This window comes from Malania oleifera, chromosome 7 (assembly GCF_029873635.1).
Source record: "Malania oleifera isolate guangnan ecotype guangnan chromosome 7, ASM2987363v1, whole genome shotgun sequence".
NCBI classification, from domain to species: domain Eukaryota; kingdom Viridiplantae; phylum Streptophyta; class Magnoliopsida; order Santalales; family Ximeniaceae; genus Malania; species Malania oleifera.
The window spans coordinates 61,769,523-61,792,657 of record NC_080423.1 but is presented as its reverse complement, the minus strand read 5'-3'; the positions used below and the strand labels follow the sequence as shown (position 1 = coordinate 61,792,657).

At 37.1% G+C, this 23,135-nt stretch overlaps 1 protein-coding gene across 1 annotated transcript in view; it reads left to right on the top strand.

Annotated features, from left to right (window-relative positions):
• The window catches only part of LOC131159509 (ras-related protein RABF2a), a 49,347-nt gene extending 26,888 nt beyond the window's left edge, over positions 1–22,459 (top strand). Inside the window, exons 4-7 of the mRNA XM_058114474.1 lie at positions 4,440–4,488; positions 4,766–4,839; positions 20,598–20,691; positions 22,073–22,459. Of these exons, the coding sequence (XP_057970457.1) occupies positions 4,440–4,488; positions 4,766–4,839; positions 20,598–20,691; positions 22,073–22,167 (312 nt within the window). The 3' untranslated portion in view covers positions 22,168–22,459. The remainder of the gene's footprint in view (positions 1–4,439; positions 4,489–4,765; positions 4,840–20,597; positions 20,692–22,072) is intronic.
• The last annotated feature ends 676 nt before the right edge of the window (positions 22,460–23,135 follow it).

Sequence of the window (23,135 nt, the reverse complement as noted above, 5' to 3'; positions counted from 1 at the left end):
TGTATGAGGAGTGAAGAGACTTGTGCACATTTGTTTTTTTCATTGCCCTTTCATGTTGGCTATTTGTAATATGTTATTTGGTATATTTGGTGAAAATTGGGTCTGTCCATGCACTTTGAAGGCGTTTTATACCATTACTTTTAGGGGTTTTGGCAAAGGAAAGGTTAGGTTAGCTCTTTGGAATTACATCGTTATGGCTATTATTTGGTGTGTTTGGTTGGGAAGGAATGCTAGAATATTCAAAAGGTGGCTATTGCTAACAATTTGCTTTGGAGTAGGGTGGTATATCTTGGATCATTGTGGGTGTTGGCAAATGGCTCTTTTGTCATGTTTCTCTGGAAGACTTGCAGCGGGTTTGTTTGGCCCTGTTACATTGATCTTGGTTCTCTGTTTGGGTTGCGTTCTTTGTAACTAGTTTCTATTGATGTAAAGGTAGGATTTCTTATTCTCCCTGCCTTTTCTTTTTTCCTTTCCTTTCTATTTCTAATTTTCTGATGTACACGCTTCTCTCTTTTAATACAATTCTTTGTTATAAAAAAGAAAAAGGGTAAAAGTCTGATAAATTGCAGGAACAGCTGAGTGTGATTGCAAGGCAATCTTTAGGGTATTTGGCAAGTCGAGAAATTCACTCATTGTGTTTGTTTAGTGTATGTGATTTATTGCTTACTCAGTTTCTTGTTTGAAAAAAAAAAAAAAAAAAAAAACACAGAAAAGATGCCTTTTCACATCAGTGCATTTGATTGTTTGTTTGCATCTTTGTTATTGTTGTGTTTAGAACCTTTATCCATTTGTTGTTGCATATGTAGAGCTGTGACAAATCTTTTTATATTAAGTTCATTAACTCTATTAAATGGTCTCATAAGAACAATGATGCTAGAAAATTGTGAGCTTGTGCAGTGTTTTTTTTTTTTTTTTTTGGATTTTGGAGCATTTGGTTGGAAAGAAATGCCTGTATCTTCAATATGCTGTCTCTGGCATTACTTATTCCTTTGAATAGAGTTGGATTCCTCACTTCTCTATGGGCTTTTTCTTCTGGCTATGTCAAAGGGGTGCCACCAATTTACAAACAAGAAAACAGAGAAAAAAAGAAAGAAGCAAAAGAGATCAATCAACAGTGTGACGATGTATCCAAGAGATCAAAAATTGAATGTCTGGCATGTTCTGTTTATTAAACCAGGAAGGAAGCTTAGAAAGCCACCCATCCTTGAGGACTGTGGAGAAGTAGAAGTTCCTTCATGGGCTCTAGCATTTCTCTCTCCACATAATTCAAAAATATGGTGAAAGGGATCAAGGACCAGGCTTTTTTCCTTTCTCTATTCGCAGAAAAACCCTTCCAAGCCCAGATTTCCTTTCCTGCAGATTCAGAAATGGTCCAGGGCTGTCCTGAAAGATTAGTAGTCAGATTCCAAAAAATTCTGGTCCTGGGGCAGTGGAGCAGAAGGTAGTCAACAGTTCTGCATCAACTTTGAAAAGAAAGCATCTGTTAACCTAAGTGGAATCCCTTCTCTGAATTAATTTGAGAGTAAGAATCTTCCTCAGAGTTGCCTCCTAAGTGAAAAAAGCAACTTTGGTTAGCGCAAGAGTTTTCCAAATTTCTTTCCAAGGGGAAATCAAGTCAGTGCTGTTCAGCTGCTTCTAGAAGGAGCTGGCCATGAAGTAACCATTTTTATGAGTTGCCATAATGGCACATCTGGATTGGTCATATCGGGGATATTTCTATACAGAAAAGAGCGTCCCCGAGCAATAAAGTTCCCCGCTTTGTGAGGGTAAGGGGAGGGTCATCATGGCGTACGCAGCCTTATCCCTACTTTTATGTAGAGAGGCTGTTTCTTTGGACTCAAACCCATGACCAACCGGTCACAAAGGAGCAACCTTACCGTTGATCCAAGGCTCGCCCTCAGATATATCTATAAAGACATCCATTAAAATCAGCAAAAAAATCAAGCTCCCAGTCATGAGCATTTTGAACAAAAGGGATGTTTCAGGCTGCCTCATTGAGAGAATGGTCCACATACAGACTCACCAAAGCATCTTTGTTACAGGCAAGATTGAAGATTGCAGGAAAGTGAGACCTCAGAGGAGATGGGTTGCACCAGTTGTTTTGCCAAAAGAAGTTGTTTCTCCCGTTCCAACTTGGAAATGGATGAGATTTAAGAAATCCTAATGTTACACGCCAAGCATGCATGAACAAACTCACTTGTTAATAAAGTAGCAAAGAAAAATTCCAATCAGAAAGTGGTCATTTGGAATCTCGGCAACATCCATATTATGTAACACATGAAGCAAGAAGGGGAATTGAAACCTTGGAACTAGAGGTGTAATTAGTCTTTTACAGTCTCCTAGAAGCAACAAAGAGGCTCTCCTGCCTTTTGGTAAAGAAACAAGCCCTTAATCTAATGGTAAATCCTATAAATATGCAATCACAGAAAAAAATTATTAGATTTGGTCAAGGAATGCATGGCACTATAAGAGTAGATTTGAGGGGCATATTTTCAAAGGAGAAGAAGACACCACCTCAAAAAGTATCATGGACCGATGCCTCAAGCTTGGAGGGACCATGAATAGATTTAACAGTCTCTAAACGTGGTCAGGATCAAAGTTATTGACATGAATTTTGGCCTCAATAGTAAAAGACTGATTATAGGAGTTTTCACATGTCTCAACTATTAAATCATGTAACAAGTTGGTGCTACTGAATGGTGAATCCCCTCCTTAAGTTCACAAGGAGCATGGACAGTCCACATGTTTAGCATCTTTATCTCCTTGTAAGCTATTCATCTTGGATTTTCTGTCCACGAAAAGATTGGAAATGTGTGCACTGAAATTATTAGCATGATCAAAGTAAGCCCAAAGTTTTGTACAATAAGGATTCACTAAGGACTTGAAATAGGGTACTCCAAATTTCTTGTTATGTAAATCTCTTCATGAACACTTCACCTAGGGTGGTGGCCACTTTGGAGTCCTACATGCGAGGGGTAACTGACTGGTTTTTTGAATTTTGATACAAACCTGACCTCTTAACTTTTAATTACTCCCTCATGGTGGAACAAACTTCTCTTTTAAGATATTTTTCATTCATGCCATGTGGGTAAGTGGTTCTGGTGTTTTCCTTTGGAAACCAACTCTCTTTGGCATTAAGTTAGCAAGAGTAAATTTGGTTTGCAGGTGAATGGATGGATTGTAATATTAGGAATAAAGTTTCTCATGAATTCCACAGATATTTATGTAGCTGATGTCACATTTTTCTTTCAATGGTGAGGGTGCGACTTCCTAACCTGAAGGTCAGCAGCTCAAGTCAGGGAAACAGTCTCTCCAATTGTGGAGGTAAGACTGCATACATCATGCTCATCCTGGACCCCAATGGCATGAGAGCCTTGCCCATTGCATGCCACATTTTTTTTTTGTCACCCCTTTTCTTTCCTTGTATTAAGTACAAAGTGGGGGATGGATCTTGGATCCGTTTCTGGGAGGACCTTTTGGGTGGAGGGCACTATTTTCTGTTGCTTTTTCTTTCTTTCTTTCTTTCTTGTTACTTTGGTCTCCTATTTCTTATTTTTTGATAATTGATGAAGATTGTGTTTCTTAGGACTTTCATTTTTCTAGAAATCTTAATGATAGGGAGGCCAACAAGCTCTTTGGTTTCTTTGGTAAGTGTTGGGTATGTCCTAACTCTTCGGACTTTGGAGACTTTTTTTGATTGCCTTTTAAGAGGTTTCAGATGCAAACCAGGAGATTATGGCTGTGTGCAATTTTTGTTATTTTATAGGTGTTTTTTCCTGAGATATATATTCATATTTTCCACGATTGGTAATTTTAGTTTGTTTGATCTTCAATGTGATCGTTGGCAGTATTTAGCTTTATTTATTTATTGGTTGTCTTTTGTATTGTTTGGGAGGGTTTGATGTCCGCCTTGTATGTTTTCCTTCTCTTAATAAAGTCTTAATAAAAAAAATGATGCCATGTGTTAATAGGTTTTTCCTATTGTATTTTGTGTCATGTTCCACCTGTTGCCTGTACTGTTGTGCAAAACCATAGAGCTTGTGTTTGGCAAAATGTATACATAGGTGACCCGACAACCTATACCAATTGACTTAATTTTTTGTTTAAACTAGCCGGTCTAAGAAACAATGCATATGAATCTAAACACCCATCAAAGTGAGAAAAGGATACCTAGGACCTGACGCTTGTTGAGACTTTTAAACCAATTAAACATGTCAAAACAATTCATATTTTTCCTAGATGGATATGCAAGAAATAGGAACAAAGTGACCTTGTTAGATTACCACTTGAGCTAAAACTTTAAGCTTGTATAGAAGAGCTGTTTAATTTTTTTTTTTTAATGTATCTATATTATGTTATTCTTATTGCACTATTGCTCATCTTTGACTTGTTCTGTAATTATGCAATGCGAATAAATGCTGGGATCCCTTAATGTGTAGGCCTCATTCCATCAGGCAAAAAAATGGGTTCAAGAGCTTCAAGCACAAGGTAGTGTGTGTTATTCTTAATTCTATGTTTTCTATGTACTCTTGTTATGCTCTTGTTCAGGTTCTATTGTCAGCATTTCTGACATGTTTTCAGCATGTTAAAGCAGATTTGGGCACTGCTTTGACATGCAATGCACAGTGAATTTCAGCTGTGACCATTATATAGGCTTCTTAAAATCAAATCATTATTCTGTACAGTTAATTTACTTGGTATATTGGGTAGCTATTTGTTGTCATTTTTCTGAATGTTCTCTCTTTCCTCATTTCTTTGCTGCAAGGTAATCCAAATATGGTGGTGGCACTCGCTGGTAATAAAGCAGATTTGTTGGATGCAAGGAAGGTGACAACAGAGGCAAGTAAATCATTATTAGCTTTTGAGTCCATGCAGATAGAACCGGTTATAATATAAGCAAAGAAGATTTACAAGATATAAAGGATTGAGGAAGTTTGAACTTTGAAGAATATTCGGTCCTTTTTGACATCCGAGAGTTGAAAAGAAATACATAGCTAGGGATTTTATTTTTGTTCTGTTTTTTTTTTTTTTTCTCCCCTTTTTATTCTGTTGGTAATGAGATAGTAAGGATTTAATTGCCATGATTTTGTCGAAGGAAATTTTTTATGATTGCATAAATTGGAGGAACAGGATTCATGTAGCCGATCCCACCTAATGGGACTTAAGGCTTGGTTTGTTGTTGTTGTTTTATTCTGCTGGTAAGTAGCTTCTCAAACCTCAGGGAGGTGCTTGGAATATCACCAAACCTCTTTAGAAGATGGTGAAATATACTCGTTTTATAATTTACTCATCTTCCAGTGTGAAAGATTTTTGTGGTGGAAGAGACTAAAAATTAGCATCATCTGAAGGCCAGGGAAGTGTTGTGGAGAAATAGTATTAGAGAGTTCCTTTTATCTGCGTTTGCGGCTGTGTGGTGTGCATGTGTTTGTTTAAATGTATGTATGCATATAAATTCTGTTCTGATCCACAAGTTATGAAAAATGAATGGAGTTCATTTGACATCATGGAAGTTCTTCAAGTGTATGTTTACTATGTTTGAAATCACAATGGTTTGCAGCCCTTTTGAATAGTTCACTGTATGTATAGACATACTATAGATATTGTTTTTTGTAAAACAAAAGAACTTTGGTTTATTTTCCATTTTCTTTAAATAGGCTAGAGAGTTGACTAATGTGCCATTCCCATAGTCCTTGGCTAGATGAAATGAAAGCAGAGGTAAAAGGAAAATGACACTCTAGAGAATATGCAAAAATTTGACTTTATTTTAGGAGTGCATTTTGTGGAATATTCTTGTAAGGGGTGTTTGGTTCGCCACATGAAAAATATTCTCATGAAATGACATTCCATCTTGGTAATGAGATCCTTGCTTTATGGAAATATTTTTTTTTTGTTTGCATGGTAAGTGTCCTAGAAATGTATCCTAATGCCCATGTTTGTGAAGTTGGACATGGGAATCCTGGCAGGTATTTCGAGAAGATGACCCATTGTACACCTTTAACATGTTTATAATTAATATACAAAAAACAATTATATTTTCAACACAAAAACCTGCTACGAATTGAATCCATGTCCTCGAACTTATGACAATCACAAATTAAAGAAAATATTCAACACTTAGTAATTAACCAAAGTAATTGAGGGGATATAGTCTCCAAAACTTATCCAGTATATTATATTATTATAAAATATTTTTCTATTTTTATTGATTATTTATTATATTAAATATAATAATATTGTTTAATAATATTATATTATGGGATTAACATCCAATTAACCAAGTAATGATGGCAATTTGGTCCCAAAAGTACAATTCTCATGAAACTTTTACCCATGGGAGAGAGTGGGAATGCGGTGCCCTTGTTTTGTGGAAATCTTTCATTCCTAGAAATGTTAGAATGCCGCCACGTTAGATTTCGGTACGCAAACAAACATGGGAATGGGATGACACAGGCATCACATTCTTGGGAATGTTGAAAGATTCTACAAACCAAATACCCTTTTTAGAGAATTCCTTGATTGCGTGGTTTGTTTGCGGTCAGCATTCTATGCCTACTCAGTTGGTAACTCGTTTTTTTTTTTTTTTTTTGTGTGTGTGGGAATAGGAGGATGAGTTTCATAATGTCACCTAGGAGGTTCTTTCTTGGCTAGTATGCAATCATTTGTCACCATGTTGGTCTAGTAAGGTGAGGTATCCTAATCCCTTTCATTTGGGAATATTTGATTGACCTATCGTTCCTTTCATTATTTAGTGGGAAGTCTTGGGTGATTTTTCAGTGTTGGTTTGGGAAGGTTTTAAATTTATAAAAGGATTGAAGCACTTTGAGGGAAGTATGAAAGATGGAATTTGGAGGTTTATGGAGACATAAGAGTTACGAAAGTATTTTACAGGAGAGGATTGTTTGGATCCGGGTGTGGGCTAGTTGGGGGGGGGGGGGGGATATTAAGGAGTTGCCTGAGGTTGAGGCTGATAGTTTCATTTTGAAGAATGAGTTAAATGATTTAGTACTCTAGGAGAAGGAGTTGGAGGCGAAATCTAGGTTTAAGTGGATTAGGGAAGGAAATTGTAAAATCTAGGTTTGTGCATTAGATTGCGAATGGGAAAAGAAGGAAAAATATGATTAAGGAATTGAAAAATAGTACAAGTGACATTGTTAGGGACTCAACTTAATTGTTGAGGAAATTGTTGGTTTTTGTAAAAATGTTTACTTGGAGGAGCTTGAGTGTAGGACAAAGATTGAGGGATTGGATTGGTGTTTTTTTGTGGTTTTCTGAGTTGGATGGACAAATCTTTTGAGGATGAGGATAGGGAAAAGGCTTTGATAGTTTTAATATAGTTTTTTTTTCCCGGTTTGTTGGGATGTGTTTATTTGTGACTTGATGAAGGTTAGTAACTTGGTTAAGGTGTTTCAGTTTTATAGAGGTAGGATTATTGAAAGAGTAGTGTTATTTCACTGTTATCATGTTGGTGCCTAAGAATTGTTCTATAAAGGATTTCAGGTCTATTAGCTTGGTGACTAGTGTGTATAAGTTTATTGTCAGATCCTTGATTGTATGTTTAGTTCAGTTTTAAGTGTTACTATTTGTTATTCCCATAGTGCTTTCGTTGGGGGCAGATAATTGGAATTGAAAAATAGTACAAGTGAATTATGAGAAAGCACTATGGGAATAACAAGGGTTAAGAGGTAGATTTTAAGGTGAATTATGAGAAAATTTGTGATTGAGCTAGCTGGAAAATTTTAGATAATGTTTTGGATGGAGAGGTTCTTGTGTCTCGGTGGAGGAGGTCGGGGTTGTTTGTCTACTGCTTGTTTTTCTATTATCATTAGGGAACCCAAAAATTGGTTTATTTCAAGGGATGTGTGTAGGATGGGTTTTTTTTTTCTTTTCTTTCGTCTTGGTTGCAGAAACCAAATTTAGGACCGTGGGGAGGATTTATTCAGGGGATTTAGCGGGTAGTGAGGCGATTACTGTATCAAATTTTCAATTTGCTTATACAGTTTTTTTCCATAGCTGATGATGTGTCCTTAGGTAATGTTCTTATATTTCTTTTGAATTTTCGAGATGGTTTCTTGTTTGAAGATCATTGAGTATGAGTCATTGGTATTTTTTTTCCTTCAACTCTATTCTTTTCTTGTTTGGTATTCTTCTTGGGATGGCAGGCAGGTTAGAAAAAAGGTTGAGGATGTCCTTTTCTGGTATGGGAAGAGGAGAGATCATTGTATTAGCAGGAAGTTGTGTGTAGATCTGAGTGAGGGGGGATTTGGTCTTCATGTCTTGATGTCTGAAAACTTAGCTTCAATGGGTAAATTGATTATAGCAGTTTCCTTTTGAAGTAGATTCCCTTTGGCATAAGGCTCATAGTTACCAGAAACCCAAAAGCACCCTTGCAAACAATGTATTGGTTTGAGCATTTTGAAATGTGGTACATTTTCGTTCCTAAATGCTAAATCCAAAAATCCAATGATTTAATTCAATATTTTTCATATAACATTTTTTTTTTGGTTAAAGTGGGAAATTATAACATTATAATTCTATTTCCATTCATTATTAATATATTTCATGGGAAGACATTAAAGAAAATGGCAAAGTTAGTCTAGTAAGTTTAATGAAAACCAAATAGAAGGCTTAAATTTGGATTTGACAAATGAGGAAAAGACTAAAAATAGAAGATTTATTCGCAAAATTGGAGTTAATGAAGTTAAGTTTGCCCTAAAAAAGATGAAAAATGGGATAGTAATAGGACTAGACAACATTCCAATTGAAGAGTGAGTTAGTTACTGTGGGGGGGCAGTAGAAGGGGTAGGGGTAAGCCTAAAATAACTTGGAAGGAGATAGTGAGTAAGGATTTAATAGCCCTGAATTTGTCAAAAGAAATGGTCCATGATCGCATAAATTGGTGGAAAATAATTCATATAGCCGACTCCACCTAGTGGGACTTAAGGCTTGGTTTTGTTGTATTAATATATTTCATGGATTTTGGATTATTACACATTTTCGCCGATATATCGGTAAAAATGTACCCCCTAATGTTCCAAATTCTAGATAGGTTATTAAAAGCAGATTTGGCATGTAGAAGAATGGTTGGGATAGTACTGATATTGGAGGCTTGGAGCTACTCATGTGTCCTCAAAAATTCATTTGGAAAATTCTCTTTTTTTCCATTTATTAAATATAAGTTGGTGATGGCTCTCATATCTAGTTTTGGGAGGACTTTGGGTGGGGAAAGCTTCTTTTTCTCTCATTTGACCTCACAATAAGGGGGAATCCATTTCTTGGAATTTTAATTTTTGTAGAAATCTTGATGATTGGGGAGGCGATTGACCTCCTTTGTTGCTCCATTTCTTACATGGTTTTCAGCCTGCTTTTGGGAGGGATTATAGAGTGTGGGGTCTAGACGGCTTGGGATTTTTTTCTCTAAATCTTTATTGAACTGCTTGATTCATTCTAGTCTTTTCATATTTGGAGAGTTAAGGTTCCTTCCATGATTAAGGTATTTATTTGGTTGGCAGTACTTAATGGAGTTGACACCCAACAATCTGTTGCAGAGAAGACGCTAGGCAGCCTTAAGGCTTTTTCCCCAGATGTTTGTTTTATGAGTTTTGACAGTGTTGAGACTAAATCACATTTTTTTCCCTTCTGCAATTCAAAGTAGCTTGGAGTTTGTGGAACATATTGTTTAGTTTTTTGTTTTTTTAGTCAGAATTAGGCGTGTTTGGATTCTTTGAAGGGTTTCTTGCATCTTTTAGAGGGTTTGGCAAGAATGATGCTAGAAGACTGTGGACGAGTGCTGTATTTGCTGTTTGTTGGGGAGTCGGAAAGAAATATTTGTATCTTTAATGGGTTGTCTCTGGCTTTACCAGTTGTCTGGATTTGGTTTCTTTTGCTTCTCTTTTTGTTTTATTTTGTTCCTTAAAAGGATATCTTTTTCTCCGTGTTGGGCATATTTTATCTCTTCATGAAATTTATTTTTCTACAAAAAAACTAATGCATTTTTGTTTATTAGTACAGTTGTGTCATATGACATCATTTTAGATGCCTAAAATCGAGATTGCAGAAATCCAATAGAAGTAGCATGTTAGAGGTTATTCATGTTTATTGATATTATTATTATTGTGTTAGTATGTTAATTAGTTAGAGTTAGTAAGGGTATTATTGTCATTAGAATGTATGTAATTTGTAATAGGAGTGACCTATCTTCAAGTTAGGTCATTCATTTTAATAAAATCTTAACATGGCATTATAGCATGATCCAACCTAAACCTTATTCTCCTTAACTGTTGTTGCCTTGCTAGAAAACATCATTTCTGCAGTTGTCCTTCCCAGATCCATGTCCATCTTGTATTATTTCACAAAACCAACCATACACATAAAAAGAACCACCCTAAGCCTAACCCCACAAAACCCCTTCGCTGGAGGAGCCCCCACGTGCTGGCCAAATGCCAGCAATGCCGAACCCACATGCTGGCGCGTGAGTGAAGTTCTGATCAATTTTTTTTTTTTGTTTCTTTTACTCTGCCATGCTTTGATTCCTTCTCTAGACTATATTATCAAGCTTTTAGGCCTGTTTTTTGCTAAAAAATTCAACCTTTTTCGACCATGCATGTGGGGTATTTCGTTAATCTTTGTTCAGGGTTTGTGAAGGCTTCTTTGTGAGTTTTTTGGAGCCGTGACGGCATTCGAATGTTCAGTTGTGAAGCTGTGGCAGTGCTATATCCATCGGTGAGTTCTTCACCTTGTCCAAGGTTGTGTTAGCGATTCACATAGTTTGTGATTGTCTTGATTAGTTTTTATTGTTCTTCTTGTTTTGGTGTGGTTGATAATTTGGGAGTGTTAGGATGGAATCTATGAATTCCAAAAATTTGCTTCCTACATTGCTGCCACAAATAACGACCCAAAAGTTAGATGGAAGGAACTCTATTTTGTGGTTTAAAGCTGTTTGGATTTATTTAGCATGTGGTAATATGTGGCTTATATGTTAAATGGAAGGCATGTACAAAGAGAAAAGATGAAGAAAATGGTAATGCTGACTTGCAGGAGGAAACCGTCGACAATTCCCCTATAACTATCAACGGTTTGGTCCAGTACAGTGAAATAATCGACGGTTTTGGGTCTATTACTTCGATTGTTTGCTCTCGGTATTAAATCATCGTCGATGGTATGTCTGCAAACCATTGATAATTTGACTCGGTTACTTAGCGTTTGTTTTCTAGTTTTGAATTGGGACGTTGGACAGGTTGGGTTTTGGGGGGAAAGCCTCCGGGAAACTTATATATACATGTTATATGATGCAACTCAGTGTCTTTGGACACAAGATAGTGAAAATTACATTGCCAATTGCTTCCGTGGGTGTCGGCATTGCCGAACCACGTAATTTTTCTTGTCGTTGTTTTATTGCTTTCAGTATACTCTATGTGATTGTGGTTCTGTATATTTCACTATTGATTGCTGCGTTGTATGATCATTTGTTTCTGCTATGCATTCAATTTTCACAACAAATTGGTATCGGAGCATTGTTGTAATGAATTCTGGAACTTCTTCTGCAAAATTCAATGTTGTTAAGTTCGATGGAACGGGAAACTTCGGTTTATGACATAAAAGGGTTAAGGATCTGTTAGTGCAGCAAGGTATGGTGAAGGCTTTATATGGTGTTCAATCGGAAAGCATGGATGAAACAAGTTGAAATGAATTACAAGCAAAGGCTGTGGCAACTATCAGACTTTGTTTGGCCGGTGACGTGCTATTTCACGTCATGGATGGGGAATCTCCTGCGGATGTTTGGAAGAAACTTGAAAGCCAGTATATGTCTAAATCTATAACGAACAAATTGTATCATAAGCAGAAGTTGTACTGGCTTAAGATGGCGGAAGGTTTGGATTTGAATTAACACATCAGTGCATTCAATCAAATTGTAAGTGATTTGATGTGGGTTGATGTGAAGTTTGAGGAGGAATACAAGGCTTTGATGCTATTGAATTCCCTACCTGCGTCTCACACGTATGAAAATTTGGTTACTATAACATGAAGTAAAGAAATCCTGAATTTAGAAGAGGTAACAAACACACTGCTGGGTTTTCATCAAAGAAAGAAGGCTAGCAATGAAATTTCACATGGTGAAGGGCTTATGGTAAAGGGTAACCAGGAACATGGGAGAAGCAAATTCTAGAACAGATTGAGTGGTAAAAAGTTTCGATCGCAATCCAAGAAGAAGAAGGATATTTAGTGTTTTAAGTGTGGAAAAAAGGGGCACATAAAACCAGAGTGTCCGGAAAGGAAGAAGGGGAATGCTGAAAATGAAGAAGGTACTTCAAAATCAGCGAATGTAGTAAAAGAAGGAAACTCAAAAAGCAGTGATGGTGATATGATTTATGTTTCATTGGGGTCGGATCGCCTTACGGATTCTTGGATCCTAGATTCGGCATGTTCTTATCACATGACACCAAATAAAGAATGGTTCAGAACCTATAGTTCAATTAGTTCTGGTTTTGTTCTAATGGGAAATGATGCTTCGTGCAAAATAGTTGGAATAAGAAATGTCATAATTAAAATGTGTGATGTACTGATGTAAGGCACATACTAGATGTACTGAAGAATTTGATTTCATTGGGCACTTTGGATTATAACAGATTTAGTTACAAGTCTTGAAAGTGGGGTTATGAAGGTGTGTAAAGGCGTTCTAACAGCGATGAACGGGCAGAAGTTAGCAGGAAATATCTGTGCACTACTAGACACTACAATTGTAGGTGAAGCTGCAGCCGTAGATTTTGAGTTAGATGACATTATTTCGTGGCATATGCGGTTAGGGCATATGGGTGAGCATAGGATGAAGGAACTTCATTAGAGGAATCTTTTGAAGGGTGTTAAAACATGCAGACTGAATTTCTGCAAGTATTGCATTCTTGGAAAACAGAATTAGGTGCTGTTCAAAATAGTCATTCACAAGACAGAAGACATTCTTGTTTACATTCATTCGGATGTTTGAGGGCCGGTGAGAGTAGCATCACGGGGTGGACATATGTACTTTTTGAGTTTCATTGATGATTACTCACGGAAGGTCTTCGTGTACTTCATGCGGCCCAAGTCAGAGACGTTTGCCAAGTTTAAATTGTCGAAAGCTGAGGTTGAAAACCAGACCAGGAAGAGAATTAAATGTCTCAACTCAGATAATGGAACTAAGTACGCTGATTTGAGGTTCATGGAGTTATGTGAGTAGCATGGCATAAAGGAGACATTTCATAGTTTTTTGGACCCCACAACTAAATAGTGTGGCAGAAAGGATGAACCGAGCTTTGGCTCGGTGCCTTAGGTTGAATGCAGGGCTAGCAAAGAACTTTTGGGCCGAGGCAGTGAATATGACATGTTTCTCGATTAACTGATTGCTTAGGGCATCACTAGAGGGGAAAGTTGCAGAGGAGGTATGGACAGGTAATGTAGTAGACTACTCCGGTTTGAGGGTATTCAATTTTTTAGTCTATTTGCACATTTCTAGTGAGGAGTGATCAAAGCTTGATACAAAGTCTAGACGTTGCATTTTTTTAGGGTATTAGAAAGGTGTGAATGAGTTCAAGCTCTGGGATCTAATGACAAATAAGGTGGTGATCAGTAGAGACATGGTTTTCGATGAGAAAGCCATGGTGAAGCGTACTTAGGAAGAAGATGAAGAGAAACAGAAGCCAGAAAACTGGAGCAGAGATGAGCATGTTGTGTAGGTGACATTAGAGACTTAGGGCAATAATGACAGTATTTAGAATGCAGGGAGTTCAAGCTCGAGAAACAAGTAGAATGATAGTATTACTATACACAGATCCAGACGCACTATCAGGCCACCGCCTAGATGGATTTGATGATCTGATATCTTATGTTCTCATTACCACTTGTAAGGATCCAACTACTTTTCAAGAGGCAGTACACAGTCAGGAGAAAAATTAGATGGATGGGTGCCATGGTGGAGGAAATGTAATCATTGCATAAGAGTTAGATGTGGGATTTGATGGAGTTTCCAGAAGGGAAGAGGGCGATAGGTTGTAAGTGGGTGTGTAGGAAGAAGGAAGCGATATAAAAAAAATGACAGAAGTTCAAGGCACGGTTAGTAGCAAAGGGATACTCACAAAAGAAAGGGGTTGATTATAGTGAAATCTTCTCCCCTGTGTTCAGACACACTTCCATTAGGGTGGTGGTGTTGAGATTGGTGATGCATTATGATATGCAATTGGAGCAAATGGACGTGAAAACAACATTTCTCCATGGTGATTTGAAGGAGCAGATTTATATGGTACAACTAGAAGGGTTCAGTCAACTCGGATAGGAGTATTTGGTTTGTAAATTGAAGAAGTCACTTTACAGGCTGAAATAGTCTCCGAGGCAATGGTACAAACGTTTTGACACCTATATGATTTGGGTAGGCTACAGGAGGTGTGAGTATGATTGCTGCATGTATGTAAAGAATCTTGATGATGGTTTTCTCATTTTTGTACTGCTTTATGTTGATGACATGCTAATTTCCGCCAAAGATATGACTAAGGTAAATCAGTTGAAGACTTTGTTGAATAAAGAGTTTGACATGAAAGATCTTGGTGCAGCCAAGAAAATTCTTGGGATGAAAATTCGCATGGACAGAATTGCAAGGAGATTGTGGTTATTTCAGGGTGGTTATGTGGAGAAGGTGTTGGAGATGTTTAGTATGACTGATGTAAAATCGGTAAGTATACTGTTAACGAATCACTTTAAATTGTCTGCCGCTCAATGCCCAAGGACGGATGATGATATCCGTGACATCGCAAAGGTCCCCTATGCTAGTGTAGCGGGGTGTTTAATGCATGCTATAGTATGTACAAGGTCGGACCTGGTACAAGCCGTCAGCGTGGTAAGTAAGTTTATTTCAAATCTGAGTAGACAAAATTGGAATGTCGTTAAAAGGATTTTTATATACTTATGGGGTACTTCTCACTATGGTATCATGTTTGACAAGCAACAGAGTAATCCGTCAATTGTAGAGTATGTTGATGCAGATTATGCAGGGAATTTGGATGACAGGAAGTCTACGATAGGGTATGTGTTCATTCTTGTGGGACGACCTATTTTTTGGAGGTCCATGGTACAATCTCTAGTTGTATTATCAACAACTGAATCAGAGTATATGACAGTCGCCGAAGCTGCCAAGGAAGCATTGTAGCTTACTGGTTTAGTCAAGGAGCTGGACATATAGTAAGGTGGAGTTCCGTTGTATTGTGACAGTCAAAGTGTCATCTATTTGGTGAAGAACCAAGTGTATCATGCAAGAACCAAATATATAGATGCAAGGTTCCACAGGATCCGGAAGTTGGTTTCTTCAAGTGAACTTGTGCTTGAGAAAGTTCACAATTTTGAGAACACAACAGATATCTTGACAAAGCCGGTTACCACGGATAAGTTCAAGTATTGCTTGGACTTGCTAAATGTCTCCAGTTGCTAGATGGGAGGTGGTCCCAACCTATAGTCCCAAGGTGGAGCAACGAGTTTATGTTTTTCAATTTTCTCCTAAGGGGTGTATATTTGCCCAAGTGGAGGTTGTTGTAATATGTGGCTCATATGTTGAGTGGAAGGCATGTACAAAGGGAAAACATGAAGAAAACAGGAATGTTGACTTGCAAGAGGAAATCATCAACGGTTTCCCTATAACCGTCGATGGTTTGGTCCAGTGCAGTGAAACAGTCGATGGTTCTGGGTCTGTAACTTTGACTGTTTGCTCTCGGTATTAAACCACTGATGGTATGTTTGCAAACTGTCGACGGTTTGGCTCGGTTACTCAGTGTTTGTTTTCAAATTTTGAATTGGGATGTTGGACGAGTGGGGTTTTGGAGGGAAGGCCTCCCGGAAACTTATATATACATGTATGATGTAACCTATTGTCTTTGGACACAAGATAGTGAAAATTACATTGCCGGTTGCTCCCGTGGATGTAGGCATTGCCAAACCCCGTAATTCTTCGTTTTATTGTTTTATTAGTTTCATTATACTCTGTATGATTGTGGTTCTGTATATTTCATTATTGATTGTTGCGTTGTATGATCATTTGTTTCCGCTGTGCATTCAATTTTCACAACATAGCATGATTTGGGAAATCCAACCACTTGCTCCAATCTAATCCTTCTGATGAGAAGAGAAAAGAAATGTTGGTTCAAGAAGATGCGTTGTTTGTTTCCCTCTTATGGAATTCGATGGAGCCACAGATTGCATGGATGCTTATGCATCTAGATATGTGCAAGGAGATTTGGGAGTATGTCAAACTTTTATACTCGAGTAACATTACACGCATGTATGATTTATCCTAGGAGTACTTTCAGTTACAACAAGGAGATAGGAGTATTGCAGATTATTTTGGAGAGATAAAGCCTATTCATGAGGAGCTTAATGTCGTGCAACCTATAACTGTTGACGTTCGTGAGATGCAGAAGCAGAGGGAGCATATGACATTTCTTCGTGTTCTAGCAGCCTTGAGACTCAAGTTTAAGGCAGTCCAATCCTAAATACTTAGTAGTGTTGGGCTGCCATCATTTGTCGATGTTTGTTCTTGTGTCCTTCGTGCTTCCTTATAGCACACATTTTCTTGCTCTTGCATTTAGCACTGAGAGGACAACCTTTGCTACACAAGGTGATTCTAGTTCTCTACCAAACAATCGCAAAAGGTATCGAGGTGGTTCGAGTGGTCGTAGTGGTAAAGACGGACGAGGTAGAGGTACTCCTTGCAAGTGCACTCATTGTCGACGAAGTAATCATACTATTGAGCATTGCGGGGATATTTACAGCAGACCTTCACATGTTGCCAATGCAGCCACCATTGACTTCACACCTTTGGGGGCAGCCAATGCAGCCACCACCGACTCCTTACCTTTGGGTTCGAGTGGGGGGCAATGTACTATATGCATGTTGAAGGAAGAGTATTCCAAGTTCCAGCAGTATCAAGCGTCACAAAAAACTACTTTTCCCAATGCATCTCTTGCCCAAATAGGTAATCACACAGTATGCTTATCATCCAGTTTTTCTCGTCCTGCCACTAGTCATATCACAGGTATACCTAGCTTCTTCCCCACTTTTCAATATCCTGCAAGTTTACCTTATGTTACTCTTGCTAATGGATCCATCATGGCAATCAATGGAATTGGGACTGTAAATCCCACTTCTTCTATTTCTCTTCCTTAGGTTTTATATATTTCCAAATTTCCTTTTAATCTTATGTCCGTCAGCAAAATTACTAAATTTATGAATTGTTCAGTGACATTATTCCCTGATTCTATGGTTATTTAGGATTTGAAGGTGAGGAAAACAATTGGCGGAGGGCGTGAAGCTAGTGGACTCTAACACTTTAAGCCGTTATCTCCTTCTACCGCCTACACTACTGCTGCCACACCTTTCCAAATTCATTGTTGCCTTGATCATCCTTTATTGGAAAAGTTAAAATGTCTTGTTCCTAATTTGAGTTTTGTGTCTAGTCTCGATTGTGAGTCTTGTCAGTTGGGAAAGCACTATCGTGTTCCATTTGCTTCCCGATTCAATAAATGGGCTGCAAGCCCTTTTACATTAGTTCATTATGATGTTTGGTCCTAGAAGGGTTGTGTCCAAATTGGGTTTTCGGTATTTTGTAACTTTTGTGGATGATTATTCAAGAATGACTTGGTTATCTTTAATAAACGATCATTCTAAGTTATTTCATGTATTTTGTGCCTTTTGTTCTGAAATAAATACTCAATTTGGTTTGCCAGTTGAAATACTTCAAAGTAATAATGTTAAAGAGTATTTTAGTGTACAATTCACTAATATGACTCGGTTTAGTATTGTTCATGAATTATCCTATGGCCATACTTCTCAACAAAATGGGGTTGTAGAGAGGAAAAATAGACATCTTGAAATCACTTGCACCTTACTTTATCAAATGCATGTACCTAAAGTGTTTTGGAGTGATGTTGTACTTACTGTTTGTTATCTAATCAACAAGATGCCATCCTCTGTTCTTAGTGGTAAAATTTCATCTTTCCTAATTCACCTGTATTTTCTTTTCCTCGTACATTTGGGTGTCTTTTGTTCATCAACTAACTCCTAGGGTGGACAAGTTGGATCTTCGTGCTATAAAATATGTCTTTCTGGACTACTCATATACTCAAAAGGGATATCATTGTTATAGTCCCATGTTGCATCGCTTTTTTGTTTCTCCCGATGTTACCTTCTTTGAGTCTACACCTTACTACACCTAGTAATTGAGCACTTCTAAGCTCAATGAATCTCTTCCTTTGCCTAATTTTCCAGATTCTACGTTGTTGTCCTTACCTAACCAACCATCTGAGTCTCCATGTAGTTCGAGCCCTTCTCATCGTCTCGATCATCCTAATTTTAAGGTGCATTCATGACGGCGGCTCCAAGGAAGAGAGTTCCCTCTAGTTTCTACTACCACGCCTTTGGTTTCCTCATTCAATATCATACTTTCTGTGATGTTGATCCTCGTATTGCTGTTCGGAAAGGTAAACATACATGTATTCAACATCTCCTTTTCAACTATGTTTGTTATGACTCCTTATCACCCTCCTATTACTGTTTTGTTACTGGTCTATCATCTAAAAACCTTCCTAAATTTGTTTTGGAAGCCTTAGCCCATTCTGGGTGGAGGGATGCTATGGTTGAAGAGATGAAAGCTTTACATGACAATGGTACTTGGAACTTGGTACCTTTTCCTCCTAACAAGTCTATGGTTGATTGTCACTAGGTTTACACTGTGAAAGTCAACCCTGATGGTTTTGTAGCTCGTCTAAAGGCCCTTCTTGTTGCTGAGGGATACACTTAGGCGTATGGACTAGATTATTCTAATACTTATTCTCCAGTTGCCTAATTTACAGTAGTACATCTGTTCATCTCTTTGGCTACTACTTGCAACTAGCCTCTGCATTAGTTAGATGTGAAAAATGTCTTCTTGCATGGTGAACTTGAGGAGGAGGTTTATATGGAGCAACCACCTAGGTTTGTTTCTCAGGGGAGTCGGGCTTTGTGTTTGGCTCGAGAAGGCTCTATATGGTTTAAATTAGTCTCCCAGAGCATGATTTGGTTGTTTCAATGTTGTAGTACTTAATTTTGGTCTTCGATGGTGTGTTATGGATCATTCCGTATTTTATCTTCATAGGGTAGGATCCTTCTTGTTGCTTATGTGGATGATATTGTTATTACAAGTGATGATGATAAAGGTATTCAGAGTCTCAAACTTCTTTAACAGACCAAGTTTTAGACCAAAGATTTGGGACCATTGAAATACTTCTTGAGTATTAAAGTATCTAGTTCTCGTATCGGAACTGTTTTGTCACAGAGGAAGTATGTTCTTGATCTGTTGGATGAAACGGGATTGTTGGGATTTAAGCCGGTTGATACACTCATGGATCCGAACAGCAAGTTAGTGCCAGATATGGGTGATTTGCTACCTAATCCTAGACAAAATCGGAGACTTTTTGGAAAGTTGAATTATCTCACAGTCACTCGGTTGGATATATCTTTTGCAACAAGTGTTGTGAGTCAATTTCTAGATTCTCTAAGGACAAGTCATTGAGATGCAGTAATTCACATCTTGAGATATCTCAAAGGTGCACCTGGGAGAGGTATTTTATTTCATGATTAGTGTCACGCTTATATCCATGGATATACAAATGCAAATTGGGCTGGACTGCCTTCCGACTGGAGATCGACAACTGGGTAACACGTCTTGGTTGGTAAAAATTTGGTTTCTTGGAAGAGTAAGAAATAAACTGTGGTGGCTAGGTCAAGTGCTGAATCAGAATATAGAGCTATGTTTCACACTACTTGTGAATTTGGTTGGTTGAAGAACATGTTGGAAGAATTGGGTATTTCTCATTCTCAGCCTATGAAGTTTATGTGTGACAATCAAGCTGCTCTTCGTATTGCCTCCAGCCCATTCTTTCATGAGTGGATGAAGCACATTGAAGTTGATTGCCACTTTGTTCGGGAGAAACTTGTGCAGAAGCTCATTACTACCGCTTATGTGAAGTCGGATATGCAACTTGCTAATTTGTTTACCAAAGCATTGAGGGGTGCTTATGTTAAATTCATTTGTAACAAGCTTGGAGCATATGAAATTTATGCTCCAGCTTGAGGGGGAGTGTTAAAGGTTATTTATGTCTTTTAGTATTATTATTATTAAGTGTGTTAGTATGTTAATTGGTGAGAGTTAGTAAGGGTATTATTGTCATTAGAATGTACTTAATTTGTATTATAAATAGAGGGAGAGACCTATCTTCAAGTTAGGTTGTTTATTTTAGTCAAATCTTAACACAGCATATCACCTAATACCTTTCAGCAAAAGTTCCAAGATGTCATAAGTTCAGTTCATAACGTCATTGAATTACATATCCAGATAATTACATGAAGTATACCTATTCAATACTTTGTTAATGGCTTATTCTGTGCCATGTGTGAGAAAATTGTCTTCTTCAGATGGTTTATTATTTGTTAATTTAAAAAATGATGATATTTATGCCTATTAAATCTAAGGCATAGACCTGGTAAAATGTTTTTAAGATTCATACATCAATAATTTTGTGTTTCTCATATCATTGCCACTTTTGTTGCAGGAAGCTCAAGTGTATGCTCAGGAAAATGGTCTTTTCTTTATGGAAACCTCTGCAAAAACCGCATTAAATGTCAATGATATTTTCTATGAAATAGGTATGTTTCCTGTCTTTATTGCACGTCTCTCCTAGGGGCACAGGGGGTGGGGGGTTGGGTTGTTTTATTTTATTCTATTTATTTTTTGTTTGGCACTCGAGGTTGGATGAGAGTGCTTGGGAGTACCCAAAAAAAAAAAAAAAAATTCAGTTTGTGTGTCTGTGTACCTTGATTTTATTTTATTTGACCTTTACTGTTCTTTAGATAGTGTGCATCTCAGAAACATTGGATTTCAATGTAATTTTGAAGCTGGCCATCTTTGGGAATACAACTATGTCTAATATGGTAAATTTTTTTAGTGGATTCTGCTGCTGGAGTCCAGATCATTAGTCGGTCTATTAGTGTTTAACTCATGTTTGGATAGCCTGATTATTTAAACCAAACTGGTCTGAACTACTCAGTTTTGTTTCAGGAACTGGGTTCTTCAGTTTGGTTCTGGTTGTGATGAGTGCAAACCAAATTGTTTCTGTTCAATCTCTGTTCTGATAATTTGAATGAAGAAAACTGAAGCTAAAAGATTATTTGGATTAAGTTTCCTTAAAAATTATGTGTTGGTTGCAAACAAGGTGATTTGAACTTCTTGTATGAGGAGACGTGTGCTGCATCTTGGATATGCTCACACGAAAATAAGTTGGAACATATGGATCTGTATAGCATTGATTTACCCAAGAATAAGTTTACATTTGTCTCTTTGAATGTCTATTCCTAGAATAGAATGGTTATAATGGAAGAATTTGATAGTTTACACACACACACACACACACAAATAAGTATTATTACCATAAAGCAAATAAGAGTGCAAACATTTTTATGAACTATTTCCCATTTTCATATGGGAAAGTCTTCCTTATTTTGTGTTGGGTGGAGTAGTATAAATTTTTCTTGGAGTAACTTTTTTCTAAATTATTACATCGCTACAGTTCATTAGATTCTCATTATGTTCTATCGTATTCCTAGGAAACGGTATTCCATAAACCCTATGTGACCTAAGGTTTAAATTTTTTTTTTTTCTGGAAATGGGTACTGAATTAGTCCTGGTTCTAATTTTCCCTTGGAACTAAAACAGATGACGAATCCAATTCCACTCTCATATGTCAAAAATGGCTAGATAACTATTCCAAAGATATGTTTATATAAGAAATAAGTAAATAAATATACTTTGAAAGGTTCACACAAGGTTAGGAAGTGCTAGTTAGGACCCTTTCAAAGCACCAGCCATTCAGCTATTCAACAGGGCGAGGGTCGTGGAATTCCTGCTACACCTGCAAAATATATATTGGTTTTTCCCCTTTAAAAGATCTGCGCATGTCCACAGTTCTGTTTAAACTTTACTAGTTTTTGTTCATCTTCATAATGTTTTATTCATTCATATTTGCTGCAGCAAAAAGACTGCCTCGAGTTCGGCCAGAGCAGAACCCATCCGGAATGGTTCTGATGAATAACAGGTCGACGGAGATGGCATCCTGTTGTTCTTGAGCTGTTCCATCAATACCCGACCGTCCCATTTTACTCCCCAGTGTTCTGCCGATGAGGAATTGTCGTATCATTCATTCAGAAACCGTACATGACCATTTAGATGCTCTATATGATGGTACTTGGGAATTGAGATAGTCGTTTTGTGTGAACTACATTGTGCAAGTGAAACAAAGTCCCTATGGTATATATATGGATTGTATTAGGATGCATTAAACGGTCTTATTATGGTATGTACGAAATTATCTTGTTTATTGATGATAAGAAGGTAAAAAGTAATGACTCATTTTGGGTCTGTTTGGTATTGTTGCTATTTTTAATTTTTTGTTTCTGTTTTTTCAGAGTGAAAAAATAAATTATAAATACTTGTTTATTTTTAAGTATTAGTTTTTTGTTTCTATTGTCGATTTTCAGTTGCTTGTCAAAAAACTAAAAATCAAATTTTATGGTTTCTAATTGTCATGACAACTTGTTAGAAATTTTAATATCGAAAAATTAGTTTTTTTGGATTAAATTATTTATTTTATACATTTTAAATTAAAATCAAAATTAAATGATTATATGAATTTAAATATAATTAGAAAAAAAATACATAAATTTGAAAAAATAATAATAAAGCTATTTACAAACTACTTTTATAATTTTTTCAATTGTCATGTCTATTAAAATTTTTATTGTAAAGTACATTTTGACCCTCAAAAGTTATTCTTCAACTAGAAATCCACCAAATAAGGGATAAAGACCTCTTCCTTCTTCATATGGACATCAACTAATATGTTCTTTATCATTTGTCTTGTAAGTGTTCTGAACTCTTTGTCTGTGCATTGTGTAGTGGTAAATTGCGACATATTTAATTTGTTTTAAGTTAAATTAGGGTTTAGGAGATTCACACTGGGGTATAGCATAGTATCCTGCCCCTATTAACCCCAATTCTATGTTGAGCATCTATCCAATCAAGCTCAATATATTTA